At 48.1% G+C, this 21,518-nt stretch overlaps 1 protein-coding gene across 1 annotated transcript in view; it reads left to right on the top strand.

Moving 5' to 3' along the window:
* The first annotated feature begins 2,736 nt into the window (after positions 1 to 2,736).
* The window catches only part of HERC1 (HECT and RLD domain containing E3 ubiquitin protein ligase family member 1), a 55,621-nt gene continuing 36,839 nt past the window's right edge, over positions 2,737 to 21,518 (top strand). Inside the window, exons 1-20 of the mRNA XM_070953394.1 lie at positions 2,737 to 2,759; positions 7,736 to 8,691; positions 9,467 to 9,562; positions 12,822 to 13,016; positions 13,119 to 13,430; positions 13,614 to 13,710; positions 13,864 to 14,007; positions 14,665 to 14,792; positions 15,279 to 15,423; positions 15,510 to 15,681; positions 16,347 to 16,481; positions 16,903 to 17,068; positions 17,320 to 17,445; positions 17,732 to 17,953; positions 18,387 to 18,539; positions 18,722 to 18,854; positions 19,367 to 19,558; positions 19,667 to 19,888; positions 20,477 to 20,650; positions 21,125 to 21,239. Of these exons, the coding sequence (XP_070809495.1) occupies positions 7,762 to 8,691; positions 9,467 to 9,562; positions 12,822 to 13,016; positions 13,119 to 13,430; positions 13,614 to 13,710; positions 13,864 to 14,007; positions 14,665 to 14,792; positions 15,279 to 15,423; positions 15,510 to 15,681; positions 16,347 to 16,481; positions 16,903 to 17,068; positions 17,320 to 17,445; positions 17,732 to 17,953; positions 18,387 to 18,539; positions 18,722 to 18,854; positions 19,367 to 19,558; positions 19,667 to 19,888; positions 20,477 to 20,650; positions 21,125 to 21,239 (3,857 nt within the window). The 5' untranslated portion in view covers positions 2,737 to 2,759; positions 7,736 to 7,761. The remainder of the gene's footprint in view (positions 2,760 to 7,735; positions 8,692 to 9,466; positions 9,563 to 12,821; positions 13,017 to 13,118; positions 13,431 to 13,613; positions 13,711 to 13,863; positions 14,008 to 14,664; positions 14,793 to 15,278; positions 15,424 to 15,509; positions 15,682 to 16,346; positions 16,482 to 16,902; positions 17,069 to 17,319; positions 17,446 to 17,731; positions 17,954 to 18,386; positions 18,540 to 18,721; positions 18,855 to 19,366; positions 19,559 to 19,666; positions 19,889 to 20,476; positions 20,651 to 21,124; positions 21,240 to 21,518) is intronic.

Raw genomic sequence — 21,518 nt, 5'->3', positions numbered from 1 at the left:
CTCTCCTCAGCCAAAGAAGCTCTTTTATGGCAGGAGTGGGGAGGGGAGCCTGGCTGAGGGTCTTGTAGTTCTGTAGGGGAGGCCCCTTTGCATAGGAACCCCTCCCCTCCCCACACACTTGGGATTAATTCTGCATTGGTGGTGAGACACGGGCCCACCAACTAGCTTTATTTTTCTTCTCTCCGTCGTCTTTTGAGAATTCCCTTTACTGAAACAGAGGATGAACTTTGGTAGCAGATTCTGGATTTTAGGCCAGGGACCTTGGGACGGTCCCTCTGCCCCCTCCCCGTGCTGATGCAACTGCGTCCCTCTGGGCTGAATTTGGCCCACCAGCAAATGTTTGCAGCAACGCACAGCTGGGCATTTCTGGAACCATCCAGCTAAGGAGAGTGGAGGACAGGAGAAGGCAAGGAGGCTCCCTTCCCTCTTTGGCCAGGTCTTCTGGGGACGACAGATCCCATCATCAGGAAATCCCAATAAATCCACAGAAGATCAATGGAGAAATAATTCCCAGGAAAGCAACTTGCCAGACTTATCAGCCTGGATTCCTCTTTCCTCGCCTATTTACAAACCCAGGTGGTTCCACCAGTTGCGATAGAAATTATATTCATCTCTGTAATATATACAGAATAGAGAATACATTTGGAAAATGTATAGAATACGTATATAAAATATATACATTTGAAAAATGGGATCCAAAGATGCAGGACTGGACCCAACAGTCCTGTTGTCTCTTCCGGGGGGGAGGGGGTCCAACTGGGGTTTGGGGGCGCTGAAGTGGGGAGGGGTCTTTGGGGCCAACGGGCTCCTTTTGCACCGCCGAGTCTTGCCTTTTCTCCCAATGCAGCCGCCAAACGGCCTCCGAAAAGGATCAAAGGAGGCGAAAGAGAATAAAATGGAACGTAGACTCGGAATCCGAATTACAGCCGAATTGCTGGGGGAAGGGGGGGAGTCGCTCAGGGGTGCCCAGCCCACTCCAGCGCCCATGATCCACAGCCACTGGACGGCGGCTGATGGGAGATGGACTTACTTATTTATTTATTTATTTATTTATTATATTTCTATACCGCCTTTCTCCCGTAGGACTCAAGGCGGTGTACAGTCAAGAAAAATATAGACACACAAACATCATAAAATTGCTAATTAAAATTATTACTTAGTTTGGTCAATCAAATAAAACCCAGAATTAGAATTAGAATTAGACTTGCCCCAGCCTGCCCGGGGGAGGCAGGAGGGAGGGACCGACTACAAAGTCCATCCTCCCATTCCTTCTTGCTAAGGGACGGGACGGCGCTGTTCCCTTTATATGGATGGGAACCGTAGTCCCCGGCTCATCCTCCCCCCCCGCCACTTCCGGCGCCGGACGCCAGAGGGCGCCGTAGCGGCCAGCGGTCTCCTCCGCCCCGCCTCCCCGTCCCCGCGGTGTTGCCCCGCGACGGAAGCGCGAGCCGGCGGCGGGTCTCGCGAGGCTTGGCTGGGCTGCCCTCCCCTCGCGCGGGATGCTTCTTGCTGCCTGACGAGCCGCGGGAGGCGTCGCGGACGGGCGGGACCGGGCAGGTGAGCGCGGCGGGCGGGCGATTCTCGGGTCGCGAGGCCGGGAGCGTCGCCCCCCTGGCGGCCCCTCCCTGCGCGGCGGGGCTGAGGCGGCGGCCGGGCCGGAGCGCGGCTCGGACTGCAACTCCCGTCGGCCCGGCGCCCCGCGAGGCATTCTGGGAGGAGGGAGGAGGGAGGGAGGGAGGGAGCGGCGGCGCTGGACAGCTCCGAGGAGCCTCGCCGCGGCTGACCGACCCGCCCGCCCGCCCGCCACCCGGGAGCGGACAGGTAGGGCGGCCCCTTCGGCCCGGGCCCTTCGGGGGCGTTGCGTGGGGAGGCGCGGCTGGGCCGGGCGGACGACGGGCGGTTCCGGGCAGCTGCTGGGCCCGCCCGGGTGGGAGCGGCGCCGTCGGAAGCTCCCCGGTGGCTCCTGCCGCCTTCGCGGGGCTCCCGGGGGCCTCGGCTGCTTTGCTTTGCGCTGCGGAGCGGCTCTTCTGGCGCCCGGGCTCGGCAAAGGGAGGCCCTCCCGTCCGCTGGCCTCCGCCGCCCTTCTCCGGAGTCCTTCGGCCTGCGAAGCCGGGGGGAGCGGAGGGGAAGGGGCGGCTGGGTGGCAGGACCAGAAGGCGGCTTGGATTCCAGGGTCCCTAAGCTCAGCTAGGCGAGGCTGCCGCCCTTTCTGCCCCGACGAGAGCCGGCGCGGAAGCCTCGGGGAAAAGGCAGTGCCTGAAAGCGGAGACCAGGCCGTGGAATGAGGCGCTGGTGCTTCCGTCCTGGGGACAGTTCCTGTGCGTGGAAGCACCGGCTCTCTCCGCCTGCCTGCCTGCCCGAGGGGAGGTCCGCTATTGAGTCCCGGTTTACAAAAGCGCCGGGTGGGCCATGCAGCCAGCTCTGAGGTCTGACCCAGTGTTGGTTTTTGTGGGTGCCAGACGTGGCTCTCCTCTCCTACTGGGGTGGTACGAGAGAACCGAAAGGTCGAACTCTTTGGAGTTGAACTTTGCTCTGGGGACTCCGTGGACACATGCGGGGAGAAGATGGAAGGCGTTAAGCCTTGAGCCCGGAAGCTTTGCGGGCTGATTGACCATTGGAACGGTTGCGGGAAGCCTGGGAATTGCCCAATGACAGCCTGGCTTCCATGACTGCCTCTTGTGACTGATCCAGGGTCATCCAGCCAACTGGAATGTTTCCAGGCAACCCTAGTAAGAGGGTTCTTTTCTGGAACATTGGAGGTAATGGACAATAATATTTAAAGCGCTTACAAGGCCCACATTGGTTTACATTGGCTGGTTGGGGACGTAATAGTTTAAAAGCATTGCTAAGTATGTAAATCAGCTTTACACAAATTTAGCAACCGATACTAAACTTTGCAAATCCACACGTAGTATGAAATACGCACAAATGCTCAATGGGAAAGTCTTTATGGAGCCTTGTTGGCTATTTAAATGGCAGAACACTGAAACAGTCAAAGGTTATAAATAGGAGTGACTTCTTTTGCAACTTTGCCAGAGCAGATACAGCCAGGGCTGGACTAGATGATCCGGTGATCTGATTTGCTATGCACAGTTCACACATGCCCCTAATCCAGGGGTGGCCAGCTTGGCTGTTTTAGGAATTCTGGGAGTTGAAGTCCACAGGTTGTAAAAGGGCCACAGTTGCCCATCCCTGCCCTAATCCCTTCATAAATATAGCTGCATTCCATGGGGATAGTTTTTTTTCCCTATTTACCTTGTAAGTCACTCCCTTGCCTTCATTTGAGATTGGTTTGGAATTCCACATTCTCTCTCGCCTTCATTGTGTCTTACAGATTGCCCTTGTTTCTGTTCTTTGAAGGAACGATTTTGATTATCTTGTGAATAAATAAATGATAGCACAGCAAATATAATCTTTACGTGTGTACACACACACATACACACATTTCTGGTGTACACATACAGTATAAGAAGTCTTAAACAGCAGGATAGCATATCTGCAAGAGAAAGCACAAGTGAGTGCTCTTTTTTCTTGTACTCTTCAAAATACAAGCCTGTAAGTGCAGTTTTCACAGAGAATATATCTGCAGATATATTTTCTAACCACCTGAAAGAGTGTCAGACGTTCTTAGCTTATCAACACATCAGATTCTAAATAAGTATTTGTTTTGCTGATGACACAAGTCCAACTTTTCTGTAGTCTGTGCTTAGTTTGAACTCTTTCCGCACATTGAAAATTATAATTAGCAGCATAAATACAAATTATAGTTTTTAAAATCAAATTACTCCGTTTTTAAGAAGTTTAATTTTGAATTTGTGTCTCTATTTTTAAATTGCTTTCGGCATATACAGAGCTGGAAATTCAGAGCAAAGAAAATTCAATATCAAAATGCTGAATTCACCTTAAAGTAAAATCCTGTCTTCTGTTATGAAGTCAATACAAGCTTTGACTTTGTGGTTGCTGCTGCTGCTGCTGCTGAGACTTGCTAGAACATGGTGGCTAGCCTTGAATATTCAATCCTCTCTCCTCTGCTTCTGTAGTCTTAGAAATAGTTATCTGGCCAGAAATGACAGCTTTTGGGCTTCTGCAATGTTGTGCATTTGTCCTGAATGGACCCCAAAAATGTCTGTATTATGTAGTATCTAAATTTCATACTTCAAGGATGGCGATTGAACCATCTTGTTCTCAGCATTGAGCACTAAAAAGATTTAAAGACTGTATTAATTTTGAGAAGCTTTTGCATATTTAAAATAAACACTTTATAAGAAAATATAATCATTGTTCACATCCTAATTGGTGAAGTATCGATTAGGACATTTGTTACTTGCATCTTTAGAAATGTGTTGATCCAATAAAAAATACCCTAGTAGTGGTTGGTAACTATGATTAATTTTGTCCATTTATGCAGTGTCCTTTTTGTAGAGGAAATTTTGCAAAATGTAGGCAGGTGGTTCCTTGTTTTGACCTAAATGTTGTTGATAGGCTGAGGAAAGAGAAAAAAAATGCTAGCTAAGAATATAATGACAGTGAGCTAATGCAATCACAGGTAACTGGAAGTAAGACTAGATAATTCAGAAAATGTACAGCTACAATTTCGGATAATTTCTGTGTATCAGCATGTGATAAAACATCCATATAGGGTGGATTTTCGTTGTGATGACATCATGTTGGCTGCTTTGTTCTTTGGTGGAAAGGGGAAAGATGCCAGATTGATGCTTTCAGCTCAGTGGTCCCCGCATCACTTTAGATATTGAGATATTTTTTAAATGTAAAGGATTGGGCAGCATCCATCCTGACCATTCGGGAGTCCATGAAATGCTATAATCCAAAGAGCTGTCTAGCTAGACCAGAGCCCAAGTCTGTCCAAATGAAATACAAACTCTAAATAGGATTTATACTGCATTAGCATATCTTGACTATCCATTGTTTATTAGAATATTTTTTAAAATTAAAATTTCTCTTTAAAAATTTCCTTCCTCCTGATGTCTAGCCTGTGCTCACTCCACAGTTCTACTCTCTTTTCTTTGGAACAACCCTTTGAATATTTAATATGGCTGTGAAAAGTCATGAATGAGCTGCTGCAGGGTTGGAAGCTGTAATCCTGTAGCTCTTCAATTCTGCCCCTACATTGTGATCTGTCTCCTTGGGCAAACGGGAGAAACCCACAGTTGCTGGATTATGTCTTAAGCACCTGCCCTGCAGGTGAGGTTTTGGCTCCTGAGGTTTTGCTTGAGATGTCATAAAGGGATCACCTTTGGGGACATCAGATGAAGTCTAGCGTCATTCTGTTTGATTATAAAATACCAGCAATATCTTTGCCTATTGTTGAGTTATGAATTTCATGGTTGAGTTGTATTTGGGCTTTAATATCCTTTTTTTTTTAATTCATAGCTCTGGACAAAAATTCTCTGTCTAGGTTATAATCCCTTTATTTGCACATAGTGTACAGCAAGAAGTTATTTATTAAATATTGTTTATAAAGAAAGTTTTTTATGGGAAAGCTTGTCCTTCTAAAAAGAACAATGTAACCAAGAAAAATAATTTAAATATTAATTGCCCAAAGAATAAGGAGATTTCTTAGTATCATACAATACATAAATATTGATGACTGAGTCATATTTAACCCTTTAACCCTGGGAAATATTGGATATTTGATTGTGCCCACCCTGTATCCCTCTGGGGACGAGTAATGAAGCTTGTCCTGTTTGAGCCTTTTCAGGCTGATTCCTTACAGCACTGTTGCTATAGCAATGAACGTGTGACAGTGGTTCTTTCTGCAGTCCTCATCATGGGTGTTGGTATGCAGAACACACAACAAGCAGGGAAAAGAGTGCAATCTGTAGCATAAATCTTCCTCCTGTATTAATGTCAGCTGTTACTGTTTTCTTTCCCTGTTGCTTTGTGTATGTTTGCATTGGCATGCAGGTGTATCCCTAATTAAATCTTGATATGCCTTTTTAAAATGGCCACAGTAGCACAATTGGAATTTGTTCTGTTGTCTTCTTAGTCCAGAAAATGAGAATCTGACAGGTAAGGCAGAGTCTGCAAAGGATGCCCTAAAAGAATCAAAGCAACTGTATGTATATGTGCATATAGACCTTCTCATGTACATACATAAAGTTGTATGTGTGAGTTTTAATAAAGGGTTGTCATATTTCATTGTACCCATCCATATAATAAGGCCACCTGTGGGGAAATTAATTTAGATGTTGTTTTCTGGTCAGTGCACCAAGTGATCAGTCATACTCATTTCCCCAAATGCCAGTTGGTTATGCTGATTATGTGGATCTATTCCAATCTGATTTACTTCTCATTTTAGGATACGGTTGCTTTAAAGCAGATGATATGGCAGGGAATGGAAAAGAGGAGAGGCAAACTCTTGGTTCCCTTTAATTTCTCAGGCATATCATTCACCATGGTGTCAGAAAACGATGGTTGGGCACTTGGCTCTATCCCATTGCTAGTCTCCCTTTTACTTTTTTTAGTTTTAGTGGAAACTGGGAAGTCATTTAGATTTTGAGCTGAAGTGCATATAAAACTCTCCATTTGGTGATATTGACAATTTTTTTTTTTTTAATTTGATTTATATGCCGCCCTTCTCCGGAGACTCAGGGCGGCTTACAGTGCGTTAAGCAATAGCCTTCATACTTTTGTATATTTATACAAAGTCAGCTTATTGCCCCCACAAACTGGGTCCTCATTTGGGACAAATATGTGCAAACGCAGTGCAATTTAATCCAAGCAAGGCAAGGGGCAAGGAGAGAAGACAGCTCCTCTGGACAGAGGAATGGCTCTGTCCTTTGAGGACAGTGTGGTTGCTGTACACAGGCATGAGTTTGCATGAAGGAGGCCCAGTTCTGGGGTTATTTGGGGAGAATAATATATAGCCTTATCATGACAATTTGGGAATCTAGCCATTGCGATCAGAGGGCATTTCCCCCTGGCAATTGGGTCGTCAGTATTTCACCAGTGGCAGTTGAAATCCAGTAGACATGAGACTGGGGCCTGGAAATGCAGTTTAATAAAAGAAACTCTGGGTTTTTTGGACATACACTTTCCCTTTCATTTTAACATACCGGGCTCATGAATAATTAGTGTTTAGTGAGCATCCAGTTCTAAGGAGTTAGTGAAGAGGGATTTGGGAAAGCCGACCATTGGAAGAAGAGAGTGAGTGCAGAGAAGTTGGGGCTGATGGTGGCGGCGGCTGACTTGCTGACGGAACCACTTTCCTGTCTGTGCAACAATTCAGCCAGCCAATCCTTAATCCCCAATTTGCAGGAAAGAGGTATTGCATGTGTGCTGGGATTCCCAGTCGTGCAAAATAGGTGGTTTTCTTTGCTCAGTCTAAACACTGAATCCCTGATTTAGTAGATTAGAGAGCTTTGCAGTAGGACTTTGACAAGCAGAGAAGGCCTCTGAGTGAAGAAATTAGTTCCTCTGTCGTTTTGCCAGGAGTTACCGAAGTAAAAGGCAACCGAGATCCTTCACACAGCTTTACTTTTGTGGTCTTAATGCAGCAGACACACAGGTATATTTTCTCTTTTAGAGGGAACGAGGTTCTTAATTCAGGAAGCGAGAGGCAGGCTTTGATTTTGCTTGTTAATGCACACATCAAGAAGGTGTGGTTTGTTCTTGTTTAAATTTGTGACTTAAATTTATGTGCCACCCACCTTGCTGCCCATAGGTGGGGTAGGATAAGTCCACTGTTTAGTCATGAGTGTCTTTTCCATCCTAGAACGGATGGCCAGTCAGTAGGCCAGCATGGCGACCATGGTTCCACCTGTGAAATTGAAATGGCTGGAGCACCTCAACAGCTCCTGGATCACGGAAGACAGCGAGTCGATCGCTACCAGGGAAGGCGTCTCCGTCCTCTACGCGAAGCTTGTCAGTAACAAGGAAGTGGTTCCCCTGCCTCAGCAGGTCTTTTGCCTCAAAGGGCCCCAGCTGCCTGATTTTGAACGCGAGTCCCTGTCCAGCGATGAGCAGGATCACTACTTGGACGCCCTCCTTAGCAGCCAGCTGGCTCTGGCCAAGATGGTGTGCTCGGACTCCCCCTTCGCCGGGGCGCTTCGCAAGCGCCTTCTGGTCCTGCAGCGCATCTTTTACGCCCTTTCCAATAAGTACCACGATAAAGGCCGGGTGAAGCAGCAGCAGCACTCTCCGGAAAGCAACTCGGGCTCCACGGACATCCACTCGGTCAGCGAGAGGCCCAGGTCGAGCACTGATGCACTGATCGAAATGGGGGTGCGGACCGGGCTGAGCCTGCTCTTTGCACTGCTGAGGCAAAGCTGGATGATTCCGGCTGCGGGGCCCGGGATCAGCCTTTGCAATGACGTCATTCACACAGCAATTGAGGTGGTCAGTTCCTTGCCTCCTTTATCTCTAGCCAACGAGAGCAAGATCCCCCCCATGGGCCTGGACTGCCTCTCTCAAGTAACAGTCTTTCTTAAAGGAGTAACGATCCCCAACTCCGGGGCGGATACCCTCGGGCGAAGGCTGGCTTCCGAGCTGCTGTTGGGCTTGGCTGCTCAGCGTGGCTCCCTGCGGTACCTCTTGGAGTGGATCGAGATGGCCCTCAGCGCATCGGCCGTAGTCCACACCATGGAGAAGACCAAGCTGCTGCAGACCTCAGAAGGCATGATCAGTTTTGATTGTTTCATGATGATTCTAATGCAAATGAGGCGGTCCTTGGTACGTATGCACTGCTCTCGTGGGGGGGGGGGGGGAGGAAAGGAAATCTAGGAGTTTGTAGCTTCTTTGCAACTAGAGGTGGCATAATATCGGATGTCTCTCCGTCCTGTCGGCACCTGTGGTTGATGGCATTTGAACAGTTTTGAAAAGAGTTGATCGTCTTTAAACCCTCACTTTAAATGTTTGCTTTTGGTTCAACTATCAGTCATTCTGATTTGAACATAGGAAATCACAATAAAATGTTAAGTAAAATAGGCAAAACAGAAATCAGCAACTTAGAACTGTGTTAGGTACTCCTAATTACTTGAGAGGTGCCTCTGCTTTTAGTTAATAGCAGCTACAAAAAAAATATGCTCTTTTAATATTAGTAGCTTGAAACATTGGCACCTGTACTGCCTGTCTCTTGTTTAGAAGAAGCAAATGAAAATACAGTCATTCTGGTGTAAAACTAAAATAAACTGAAAGTAGATTGCCGAAGAAGATGCATACAATGATTTGCAAAAAAAATAAAGAGCTGAATCCAATCTGAGTCAGTCACCGGGACCAGAGGTTTAGTCTTCCAACCGTTTGGACTTGTGCTGGAGCTCATCCTCGGGGAGCTTCTCTCTAGCAGAGTGTGTGCCATAAAGTGCTGTTATTTTGAGGAAATAAATTCCTTTTAAGTCTGTTTCATTTAGGGAAATATTCTACTGCTTGGTTGGTGAGGTATATTAATATACTTTTATATGTGTGCAATTATATTTCAGGCATTACTCTTCCGTAACTTATTTTACAGGGATCATCCGCAGACCGAAGTCAGTGGAGGGAACCAACCAGGACTTCCGAAGGGCTGTGCTCGCTCTATGAGGCAGCCTTGTGTCTCTTTGAGGAGGTACGTCTGTCTGCCTAGCCATAAATTAAGGGTGAAAAAAGCCTGTTTTACATTCTTCCAGTCTTGAATTTCTCACTCCTCTGAAAGTGTGAAGGAAACTTGATATGTGTCCTTGATCCTGTGTATTTGACTATTTGGTTCTATTTCAATATTTATTGAATTTCTGTCCTACTTCTTCCCAAGATTCAACGTAATAAACTGTTACAGAATATTGAAGAAATTATATTTATTGAATTCTGGCCCGGCTTTAAATTAAAAAGTATTAAAACAAGCCCAGTTAAAGCAGCCCTATCTTTGCTTAGCTATGCAAATTGCTAGGAGAAGGGAATTTGCAGTCACATAATAATAATAATAATAGTAATAATAGTAATAATAATAGTTGTTGTTATTATTATTATTATTATTATTATTATTATTATTATTATTAATATTATTATTATTATTATTGGCCAAATTTTAAAACCCAAAATTAAAACCCAATTTAAAATCATTCAGTTAGACAGCCCCGCCTGTCGGAACAGTAGGGTCTTGAGGGCACAGCGAAAGATCCGGAGGTCAGAGATGTTACGAATATCCGGGGGCAGTTCATTCCAAAGGGCAGGAGCTCCGACAGAGAAGGCTCTCATCCTGGGTGTCGCCAGCCGACATAACTTGGCTGACGGTACCCTGAGGAGTCCCTCCCTGTGGGAGCGAACTGGTCGGTGGGAGGCTGTTGGTGGCAGAAGGCGGTCCCGTAGATATCCTGGTCCTATGCCATGGAGCGCTTTAAAGGTGGTAACCAACACCTTGAATTGCACTCGGAAGACCACTGGGAGCCAGTGCAGCTTGCGCAGGAGAGGTGTTACATGGGCGTAATGAGGTGCACCCATAACCACCCACGCGACCGCATTTTGGACCAGTTGGAGCCTCCGAGTGCTCTTCAAGGGGAGCCCCATGTAGAGAGCATTACAATAGTCCAGACGGGAGGTGACGAGGGTGTGAGTGACCGTGCACAAGGCGTCCCGGTCCAGAAAGGGACGCAACTGGCAGATCAGGCGAACCTGATAAAAAGCCCCCTGGCTACAGCTTTCATATGCTCTTCTAAAGACAGCCGTGAGTCCAGGAGGACACCCAGATTGCGGGCCCTCTCTGTGGGGGGCAAAGATTCACCCCCAATAGTCAGGGATGGCACCAGCTGACTATACCGAGACGCCGGGAGCCACAGCCACTCAGTCTTGGAAGGGTTGAGCCTGAGCCTATTTCTCCCCATCCAGACCAGCACGGCCTCCAGGCAGCGGGACATCACATCAAGGGCATCATTGCTCTCCACCCATTGGGGTGGAGATGTACAGCTGGGTGTCATCAGTGTACTGGTGGACTCTCACCCCAAAACCACAGATGATCTCACCCAGCGGCTTCACATAAATGTTGAACAGAAGGGGCGAGAGGACTGACCCCTGCGGCACCCCCCAAGCAAGGCGCCTCGAGGTCGACCTCTGCCCCCCTGCCAACACAAACTGCGAGCAGTCGGAGAGGTAGGATGAGAACCACCGTAACACAGTGCCTCCAATTCCTAACCCCCTCAACCACTGCAGCATGATCCCATGGTTGATGGTATCAAAAGCCGCTGAGAGATCTAATAGGACCAGGACAGAGGAGGAACCCCTGTCCCGAGCCCTCCAGAGATCATCAACCAACGCGACCAATGCCGTTTTTGTGCTGTACCCCCGCCTGAAGCCCGACTGGTACGGGTCCAGATAGACAGCTTCCTCCAGGTACTGGGGTAGCTGTCGTGCCACCACACTCTCAACAATCTTCGCCACAAAACAAAGGTTGGAGACCGGACAGTAGTTAGCTATTCAGCCGGGTCCAGGGAAGGCTTCTTGAGGAGGGGCCTCACCACCGCCTCTTTCAGGGCAGCAGGAAAGGCACCCTCACTCAAAGAAGCATTTATAATCCCCTGGAGCCAGCCTCGTGTAACCTCCCGGGAGGCCAGTACCAACCAGGAGGGACACAGGTCCAATAAACATGTGGCAGCACTAAGCCTATCCAGAATCCTGTCCATGTCCTCGGGAGCCACGGGGTCAAACTCTTCCCAGATAATATTCTCAAGACTCACCCCCGTCTCCCTCCCCGGACTCACCCAGTCGGAGTCCAAGCCTTCCCGAATCTGAGCAACTTTATCATGCAGGAATTGCACAAAATCCTCAGCTCTACCCTGCAAGGGATCTTCCTGCACTCCCACCCGAAGGAGGGAGTGGGTCACCCTAAACAGAGTGGCTGGGCGGTTCTCTGCATATGCGATAAGGGTGGAAAAATAGTTAGATTTTGCCGCTTTTATCGCCACTAGGTAGGTCTTGATATAAGACCTCACCTGTGTCCGGTCAGATTCGGATTGACTAGTCCTCCAAACATTCTCTAGGCGTCTTTTCCAACGCTTCATCTCTCTCAGCTCCTCGGAGAACCAAGGAGCCAATTGAGGTTGGCATCAGGTCAGAGGCCACAAAGGCACGACGCGGTCCAAAGCCCCTGCGGCCACACTATCCCAGGCGGCCACCAGGTCTTCAGTCGAGTCGTGTGCCAGAGTCTCAGGAAATGGCCCAAGTTCCATCTGGAACCTTTCAGGATCCATCAGGCGCCTGGGACGGAACCATCTAGTTGGTTCCGTCTCCCTGCAGCAGGGGGAAGCGGCTTGAAAGTCTTAAGTGAAGGAGCGAATGATCTGTCCATGACAAGGGTTTAATGTCTAGGTCCCCTCTACCAAGATCATTCAGCCACTGACCAGAGATGAAAATCAAGTCCAGAGTGTGTCCCCCTGTGTGAGTGGGGCCTTGTACTAACTGGGTCAGGTCCATGGCCGTCATGGAAGCCATGAACTCCCGAGCCACCTCTGACGTCTCACCAACGGATGGTAGGTTGAAGTCCCCCATGACAATAAGTCTGGGGGTATCAACCGCCACTTGATCTTTCCTTTTGGAGAACGGCCTTGGGGGCACAGAAATCTCGACTGAAACTTAAAAGAGTGTTCTGTCTTAAAAGACTCATATCTAATGTGGTTGGTGGGCTTCCATGCATGAGATGGAAAAGTGGGCTGAAGTGAATCCCCCGATCCAACTTCCCAGGTCCCCAGATTTTAGTTCTGTGTCTGAGAATTCCTGGAACTGAAATCTAACCATACAGCAAGTGCCAAGTTGGGGAAGGTGTGAGGTTCAATGGAGTTAATGAGACAGCTGGATAATTGCCGGCAGTTGTTTCATGAAAGGCCTGCTTGTTTTAATAGGTCTGCCGGATGGCCTCGGACTACTCCAGGACATGTGCCAGTCCCGATAGCATCCAGACTGGAGAGACTCCCATTGTTTCTGAAACCTGCGAGGTGTATGTCTGGGGCAGCAACAGCAGCCACCAACTTGTGGAAGGGACCCAGGAGAAAATCCTTCAGCCTAAGTTGGCTCCAAGTTTTTCTGATGCGCAGACAGTGAGTATCTTTGATCAGTGAGGGTAGATTGCTTGGCGTAGTAAAAAAAACGATCAGCTGCTGATGTTTGAGGGACTCTTGGTTTTTTTCTCCCTGCTATAGATTGAAGCTGGCCAGTATTGCACCTTTGTAATATCCACGGACGGCTCTGTTCGAGCTTGTGGCAAAGGCAGCTATGGCCGGTTAGGATTGGGTGACTCCAACAATCAGTCCACTCTGAAGAAGTTGACTTTTGAGCCTCACCGGTCAATCAAAAAGGTGTCGTCTTCAAAAGGCTCAGATGGCCACACATTGGCATTCACCACCGAAGGAGAAGTCTTCAGCTGGGGGGACGGCGACTATGGGAAACTGGGCCACGGAAATAGCTCCACACAGAAATACCCTAAGCTTATCCAGGGACCTTTGCAAGGAAAGGTATGCCGTGCCAATGAACCAACTGTCTGCCTTTCTTCTTTCAGAAGGTTCACATCACTAAGGTTTTTGTTTCTCTCTTTGTGCCTTTTCGTGTATGTCATCATTCTGTAGTCCAGTTTATTAAGGAGCTTCTCCGTCTGGGGCTGGAATCTAAAAGGAGAACTTTCTTGCCCTCTTATCCAGGTGGTGATTTGTGTATCAGCCGGGTACCGGCATAGTGCTGCTGTCACCGAGGATGGTGAATTATACACCTGGGGAGAAGGAGACTTTGGCCGGCTAGGTAACAGGAATAATCTCATTTTCCACATTCTTTAAACAGCGCTAATTAAAAAGAATTCATTTAAAACAGGGTAAAAACTGGTTCTAGGGTACGTCTGGTAGAATGGCGAGGCATAAAGAGACAAAACCCTATAAATCCGCTTTCTCTCACAAGGTCACGGTGACAGCAACAGCCGTAACATCCCAACTCTCGTCAAAGATATTAGCAACGTTGGGGAGGTTTCCTGTGGCAGCTCTCACACCATAGCGTTGTCCAAAGATGGGCGAACCGTTTGGTCCTTTGGAGGAGGAGATAATGGTAAGAGCCTTGGCTGAGTGGTGACAGCCTTGCTTGAGGCAAGGAATGTCCAGCCTGAAAAAGCCCACGATCCTATTTGGACTGTTGCCTTCATCTGCAGAAATGTTTGCTCAAGCTTTAAGCCATCATAAATGGTAAACATTTGTTTTATTATGGAGCAATGTGCACATGAGTAAATACAGTAGCTGCCTAGTCTTTTCTCTCTATTTCCTCTGTCTCAAACTGGCAGAACAGATGGATCTTTAGCTAGAGGTCCTGTTGTAGCCAAACGGGAGAGAGGCAGCTTGAGATCGGTTAATATTGGGCCTACCTTATCCTGGTTCACTAACACCATAAAGGCCAGGAATGCCCACTTGGGAGATAGGTGGAAACTCTGAGGACACGTGAACTAGAGAGCAGCAGGCTGTGACACTTGCCCACTGCTGAGACGGCCAGTGCAGCTAATCTGTGGAGGAGCTTGGCACACAGGTTAGGGAACAACCCTGGCTCTGGACATTGCAGCATCATTGCCGTTTGCTGCTGTTGCTGCTGCTGCTAAATTGTAATGTTATGATTAAATATTTGTGATTGAAGTTGGCAGTTTATTTTACATGGATGTCAGTTGCATAGCCTTCGATCTGCAGATTGTAAATTCCCTTGTGTGTCTGGTCCCAACAGGCAAACTGGGTCATGGAGACACCAACCGAGTGTATAAACCCAAAGTGATAGAAGCTCTACAGGGGATGTTCATACGGAAAGTGTGTGCCGGAAGCCAGTCTTCACTGGCTCTAACATCAACTGGACAAGTAAGCAGAACAAGCTGCGACTGAGCACACAATGCTCAGAAACAGCTTCACTAATTCTTTGAAGGAGTTTGTGGCTCAGCAGCAGCCTGAGGGAAAGAGAAACTGTACTTGGGTTCCTAAAGCTTCTTTCCCTGTTCACTTTAAGTTGGAGCTATTTGCAAAACAGGGAAGAAATAATTTGATAAAGAGCTTCCTTAATGTTTGTTTATTCCAAAAATTAGGCAAAGACTCATTGATAAGAGAACCAAGCGTAACAACTCCTATTCCTGCTTTTAAGGGGTCAATATGTGCCTTCGTTGTTTGCAGGGGACAATGGCAGACTCTGGAAACATGATGCGGGCATCTATACGGATTTAATCAGTCCGGCTTGTCAATTAACTGAGCAAGATTTCTTTAAAAGTGTCAGAGTTCTTATCTGGGTTATAGTTGGGGGCTTATGGAGTCTGGACTGTGAGGTTTAGCCTTCTTTGTACCCCTTTGATCCAGGTGTCTGCCTGGGGCTGCGGGGCATGCTTAGGATGTGGCTCCTCAGAAGCCACGGCTCTCCGGCCCAAGCTGATTGAAGAGCTGGCTGCCACGCGGATCGTGGACATTTCAATTGGTGACAGCCATTGCTTGGCCCTTTCCCACGGTAAGAGAATGTGGGCCCTTGTGCTCCGGGTAAGTTGAACTTGGCATTTGAGATTTCTGTGGTGATCTTGAACTGCTTCTCTTTAGATAATGAAGTTTACGCTTGGGGCAACAACTCCATGGGGCAGTGTGGCCAAGGGAATTCCACCGGCCCCATCACTAAGCCAAAGAAAGTGAGTGGCTTAGATGGAGTCGCCATTCAGCAGATTTCAGCTGGAACTTCCCACAGCCTGGCTTGGACAGCCCTTCCCAGAGATAGGCAAGTCATACGTGCACGTGTGCGCTTCCGTGTGATAAATAAAGCCGTGTTGTTTTAGTTGCCAACACCTAATTGAAGTGCCTGATGTTTTTGAGCACTGGGCCTTTTCCTCCTGGGGCCCTTCGTCACCAGGGACCTTGATAGAGTGTGATTTTGCGTTAATTGTGTTCTTTTAAACTAAGTTAGATTTCAGTTTTGCTTTTATTTATTTCTGAATCACTCTTCCTGCGTATTGGACACAGAAGAAAGATAAGGTAAGGCTATTAGGGAAAAAGTGGTAGCCCCCGAAAAAGCACCTGTTTCCAGCACAGCATCTCAATCGGAATAAACGGAAAGGACTTTATTAGCAGTGTGTATAAAAGAGAAACAGAAATGGCTGTAAAAATTAAAAGGAGGCTTTTAGGTTTTGCTGTGATGAGCAAGCTTTGGCTAACTAGGGTTGATGTGAAAACACTCAGCAGGGTCAGTTTGGAGGCAGCTGAAACCCCTGGAGGAAGGCCGTGGTACCCGCTGCTGCCATGTTGCCAATAAAGCCGCGTGGACGTTCCCCTGAAGACGAGCTCAGTTTGAAGGAACTTGGGTGCATTTCATATTAGGTCTCCTTTTATTGGCTCAGCCTAATTCTGCTCCTCTTTGTTCCTTAACCTTTCCTTCTTCGATTGCAGGCAAGTTGTGGCCTGGCACAGGCCGTATTGTGTGGATCTTGAAGAAAGCACCTTTTCCCACCTCCGTTCTTTCCTCGAGCAGTATTGTGACAAAATTAATAGTGAGATTCCTCCTCTTCCTTTTCCTTCCTCAAGGTACTTACTTGCTCATGGGGGGTATGAAATCCTTTCGGCTGCTTCTCTTGTGATTATTGTTACTAATATGGATGGTATTTTCATCACGAGTTAATCTTGTTTTATCATGAATGCAGAACTAAAATTCCTCTTTTTTAAGATTTCTGATTAAGTCATCCTTTGACCTAAGAAATCCTTTGTGGCAATAATGTATGGACTTTTCTGTGAACAATTGAAGGCTTTGCTGCTGGGCGGGAGAGAACTTTTGCTCATTTCTGTTTCAACAGTAGCATGAGACAGAACGTAGGACAAGGCCCACCGGGGCTTTGGGGGGAGGGCTCCCCCATTCGTGTTTTCAGCAGTTAAGTCAAACAGTCAAACTCCCCCATTTGTAAAGGGAGGTAGGAGAGGCTTCTGTTAATGGCGACTCCTGGTTTTGCAGGGAGCACCACACCTTCTTAAAGCTCTGTCTGAAGCTGCTCTCCAACCACCTGGCTCTGGCGCTGGCCGGCGGAGTGGCCACCAGCATCCTGGGCAGGCAGGCAGGACCCCTGCGGAATTTGTTGTTTCGCCTGATGGATTCCTCTGTCCCAGATGAAATACAGGAGGTCAGTCTCAGTTGGGAAGCCCCTTTAGACTGTAGCTCTAGGGGATTCAGGTCCGGATCCTTTGACTCTCATCCCACCAGTTGGGCAGTTGCTCAGCACTGAGTTCTGAATTTCACCACGGCCTTGAGGTGAAATCTGACAAAAAGTAGGAAGGAGCAGTCATTTCAAAATACATTTGCTGAATGATATCAAGTCTGTTTTGCAGCTTTCAGTTGAATGTTGACGTGGTTTGGTCTCCCTCCAAATTTTAGGTGGTGATTGAGACCCTGTCAGTTGGAGCGACGATGCTGCTGCCTCCTTTGAGGGAGAGGATGGAGCTGCTGCACTCCCTCCTTCCCCAGGGCCCTGACCGATGGGAGAGCTTGTCCAAAGGGCAGGTAAGAAGTCCTGAGCATTTACGGGGTGCTGCTGCTGCTGCTGCTGAGGATCTGATGCTTAGTGTGCTTCTGAATTGTAAGTTCTTGGAACAGCTGAAAAGGGAAGATGAACTTTGTTTTTCAGAGAAATTCTGTACTGCTGGGCAGTGTGAAGGTTAAGTCAAAAAAAATCAGCTGTAATATTGCTGAAAACCATGTGCAAGTGATGTTGCTTTGATGTCTTATCTGGCCATTATTGTCAGAAGATTTCTAAGTGAAGGAAATCATTTTTCTTCTTTTCCTTCAGAGAATGCAGTTGGATATTATTCTGACCAGCCTACAAGACCACACTCATGTCGCCTCCTTGCTCGGCTACAGCTCCCCCTCTGATGCCACGGACATCTCCTCCCTCTGCATCGCTTATGGGAATCTCTCTGACGCAGCCTATGGGGCCCAGAGTCACCACCCTGATACTCACCTGGCCGAAATCTTAATGAAAACTCTCCTGCGCAATTTGGGGTTCTATACAGTGAGTTCACTGCCTGGGTTACCTTACTTACTCTTGCCCCCCCCCCCGAATAGTTTAGTCCAGAAACACTGGCTGGATCAGAGGGCTGATGGGGGAAGGGGTGCAGTGGGGGGAACAGCTGTTTGAAAAGAACAACTGTTTTTATTCACAGCTTTAAGTATTGTCCACCCTCTTTAAATTGGATTAATAATTTGGTTATGTCATCTCAGATCTAACTCCTGGGTGCTTTTTCCCAATCAGTGAGAATTGTATTAGTAGCAAGCACACAATGTTTTTTTTAAAGCAGATCTAGAAAGCAGTATATTTATCAGTAGAAACATGGCTCCTATAGTTATTGGAATGTGGGTGGGGATTAAAATTAAGGAAGGGAAATGTACGTAGGGAGGCATATTAAACTTTGTATGTGGGGGGGATGAATCTTCTGCCTCGGTAGGATCAAGCGTTTGGAGAGCTGGAGAAAAACAGTGACAAATTTTTACTTGGGACGTCTTCCTCCGAGAACAGCCAGCCTGCTCATCTCCACGAACTGCTTTGCTCCCTGCAGAAACAGCTCCTGGCCTACTGTCACATTAACAGTGTCGGCGAGGTTAGTGCCACGGTTCCTATAGCCATCCCCAGAGTAAGCGAAACAATAAAGAACCTACTGGACAGCAGTCTTAGGTGCAACCTTTTGGCTAGAGGTCATCATGTGAGCGGAGGAGTCAGTTGACTCCCTGTCAGCCAGGTTACCTGGTGGAGCACCTTTTCACATCTCTCTCTTGGCTGCAGAACTCCAGCAGCGTGGCCCTCCTGCACAAGCACCTCCAGCTTCTCTTGCCTCATGCCACGGAGATCTATTCCCGCTCGGCTACTTTGCTGAAGGAGAGCACTTGGAATGGCAGCGTAGGTGAAAAATTAAGAGGTAGGTGTGTGTGTGTGTGTGTGTGTGCACGCTGTTTATCTGATTGTGCTCAATAGAGAATATAGTTACAATTATAGAACTATGTTTATCAGACTCTTTTTCTCCAATTATCTTATGTTTGCTGAATGTTTGTATGGTTAAATACCCAAATACATGTCAGGTCTGGCTATGCTGGTTATAGTCCTGGTTTGCAGTAACAGCTACAAATGCTTAGCCTGTGTCTTGGGACCACATGGGAACCTTGAGGCTGCTTCTTGAGTCTGGTCAAGGGATGCCAAGGTTATGTCGGGGGAGGGGGATTCTTAGGACTTGCCTGCCTCCAATTGAGGAAGGAAGAGGAAGGAATTCCACAGCCAGGATTCTGGGAGTTGAAGTCCACACAGACTGAGAAAGGCTGCCCATGAAATTGTAATTGGGGATACATTTATAAATCCTGGCATCTTCCCCCCCCCTTCCTGCTGCAGCCTTCCAGGCCTGCCACTCATTAATGAGTCTTTTCCCCCCCATTCCAGATGTCATCTACGTGTCTGCAGCAGGAAGCATGCTTTGCCAGATCGTGAATTCCCTGCTTTTGCTGCCTGTATCAGTAGCCCGATCTTTACTGAGCTACCTTCTGGATCTCTTGCCACCTCTGGACTGCCTTAACAGACTCCTGCCGGCTGCGGTGCTTCTAGAAGACCAGGAGTTACAGTGGCCTCTTCATGGTAAGCCTGACTCAGAGTAGATCTTTTCCTTTCCAACGGGGGGATTCCAGAGCGGAAATGGACTTGTAATCCCACTTTTCTAAAACACTGATTGCTCCATGTTCCCAGGTGGTCCTGAACTGGTTGATCCAGCTGGAATACCCTTACCTCAGCCTGCCCAGGTGTGGGTGTGGCTTGTGGACCTCGAGAGAACTGTCGCTTTGCTGATTGGACGGTGTCTGGGTGGGATGCTGCAAGGGTCGCCGATGTCCCCCGAAGAACAGGACACCGCTTACTGGCTGAAAACGCCGTTGTTCAGTGATGGAGTAGAAGTGGACGTTCCCCAGTTAGGTAATCTGGTCAACAGCATGAAAGATTTGCAGAAATGAGTCACAGTGTAATAATGCTTGTTAAAATAATCCAATAAGTTTCCAGAAGTGGGAGGAAAGGGTAGAAAGATGCTGGGGGGGGGGGGCTTTTTAGCTTAGAAAAGTGGGGAAGTGGGGCAGAATAAGAGAAGTATAAAAATATACACTGGGTTGGAGAAAATAGAGAAAAAATATTGTCCTTATTGTACAATATTAGAACCCATTGGGGTTGTGGAAAACAAATTCATCAGTGCCGGATTTTGGACAGATGGGAGCAAGCAAGCACTTCTCCCGGCAGTTGGTGGCGTTAGCCCCAAAGAAACGTTGCCAGCTTGGGTGGCTTTAAAAGGGAGCAGTTGAAGGCCGAGCATGCTCAGTAGCCATCCATATTGGGGTCAGTGCTGGGGCTCCCCCGAATCTTGGTTGGTTCCACTTAATCACCAAGTTGGCCCTCTCTGATCTGCTCCCGTTTCAGATGTATTGAACTGCGGCTCCCATAAAGTCAGGATAGATTTGGAAGGTTGAGCTAAGTAAATGCATAACACTGGATTTGTGTCTCTGTTGTTTTTAGAGAAGTCAGTGGGTTCCCTGCTGGAGGTGGCTCTTTCTGGAAACGAGGAGCAAAAGCCTTTCGATTACCGCCTGCGCCCGGAAGTCTCCACCTTTGTTGACTTGGCCCTGGGGTGCGCAAAGGAGCCAGCCCGCAGCCTCTGGGTCAGCATGCAGGACTACGCTGTGAGCAAAGGTCAGCTCTCGGGAGCAGAAGAGAGAGAGGGAGCCCCAGGTTCTCCTCCTGCCTAGCTCTCGGGGGTGGAGGTGGGGGTGGGGCGGAAGGGGAGTATCCCGGGTGAAAGGCTAAGGGAGGGCTTAGCCCCTATTGGGGAAACAGCCAAGGCTTTCTGAGGGAGGGTCTGGCTCCGTTTAGTGCAGGGAAGGCAGCCTCTGAGCAGCCTCAGGGGGCAAACTCCAGGGAACCTTAGCAGATCATGACCAGGGGAGAGGCAGCAGCCCAGTTTTCCATCCTGTGGAATGGCAAAACACTGTCAATGTTCCCTTCGAGCCCCCTCCCCAAATTATGTGTTCTTTGCTGGGCTGGGAGTGGACGAATTGGAGCCCTTGAATAATTGAATAATAATTGGAATCATTATGGAATCTCTGAGGCCGTTTCCACTTTGGATGCTTCCAGGGCGTTTTATTCTGTTTCTCTCCTCCAACCTAGATTGGGACAGTGCAACCTTGAGCAGCGAGTCCCTGCTGGACACCGTTTCCCGATTTGTTCTTGCTGCCCTTTTGAAACACACAAATCTGCTCAGTCAAGCAAGTGGTGAAAGCAGGCAAGTATCCCAAACATATTCTGACATTTTTATCTTTTGTCTGAGATCGTGGTCTCTGGCCTGGTTGTGGCCCGTCAGCGGCCTGTGCAGCTAGTAACTGATTCCAACAGCGAGGAGGCTGGTGTGGTGATGCGCCAGCAGCCTGCGCAGTTGGCGCTTGAGTCCGACAGTGAGGAGGCTGAAGAAGATGTGGTGCCAGAGGCGGAGATTCAGCCAGGGCCTTCAGAACCTCCAGAAGCTCCTTTAAGTGAAGAGGAAGAAGAGGAGGAGCCTCTTCTC

The sequence above is a fragment of the Pituophis catenifer genome, unplaced genomic scaffold (assembly GCF_029215685.1).
Source record: "Pituophis catenifer annectens isolate HBS135680 unplaced genomic scaffold, rPitCat1.0.hap2 SCAF_14, whole genome shotgun sequence".
NCBI lineage: Eukaryota > Metazoa > Chordata > Lepidosauria > Squamata > Colubridae > Pituophis > Pituophis catenifer.
Note: the sequence above shows the minus strand (reverse complement) of the source record. Positions and strands in the feature narration are given on the sequence as shown.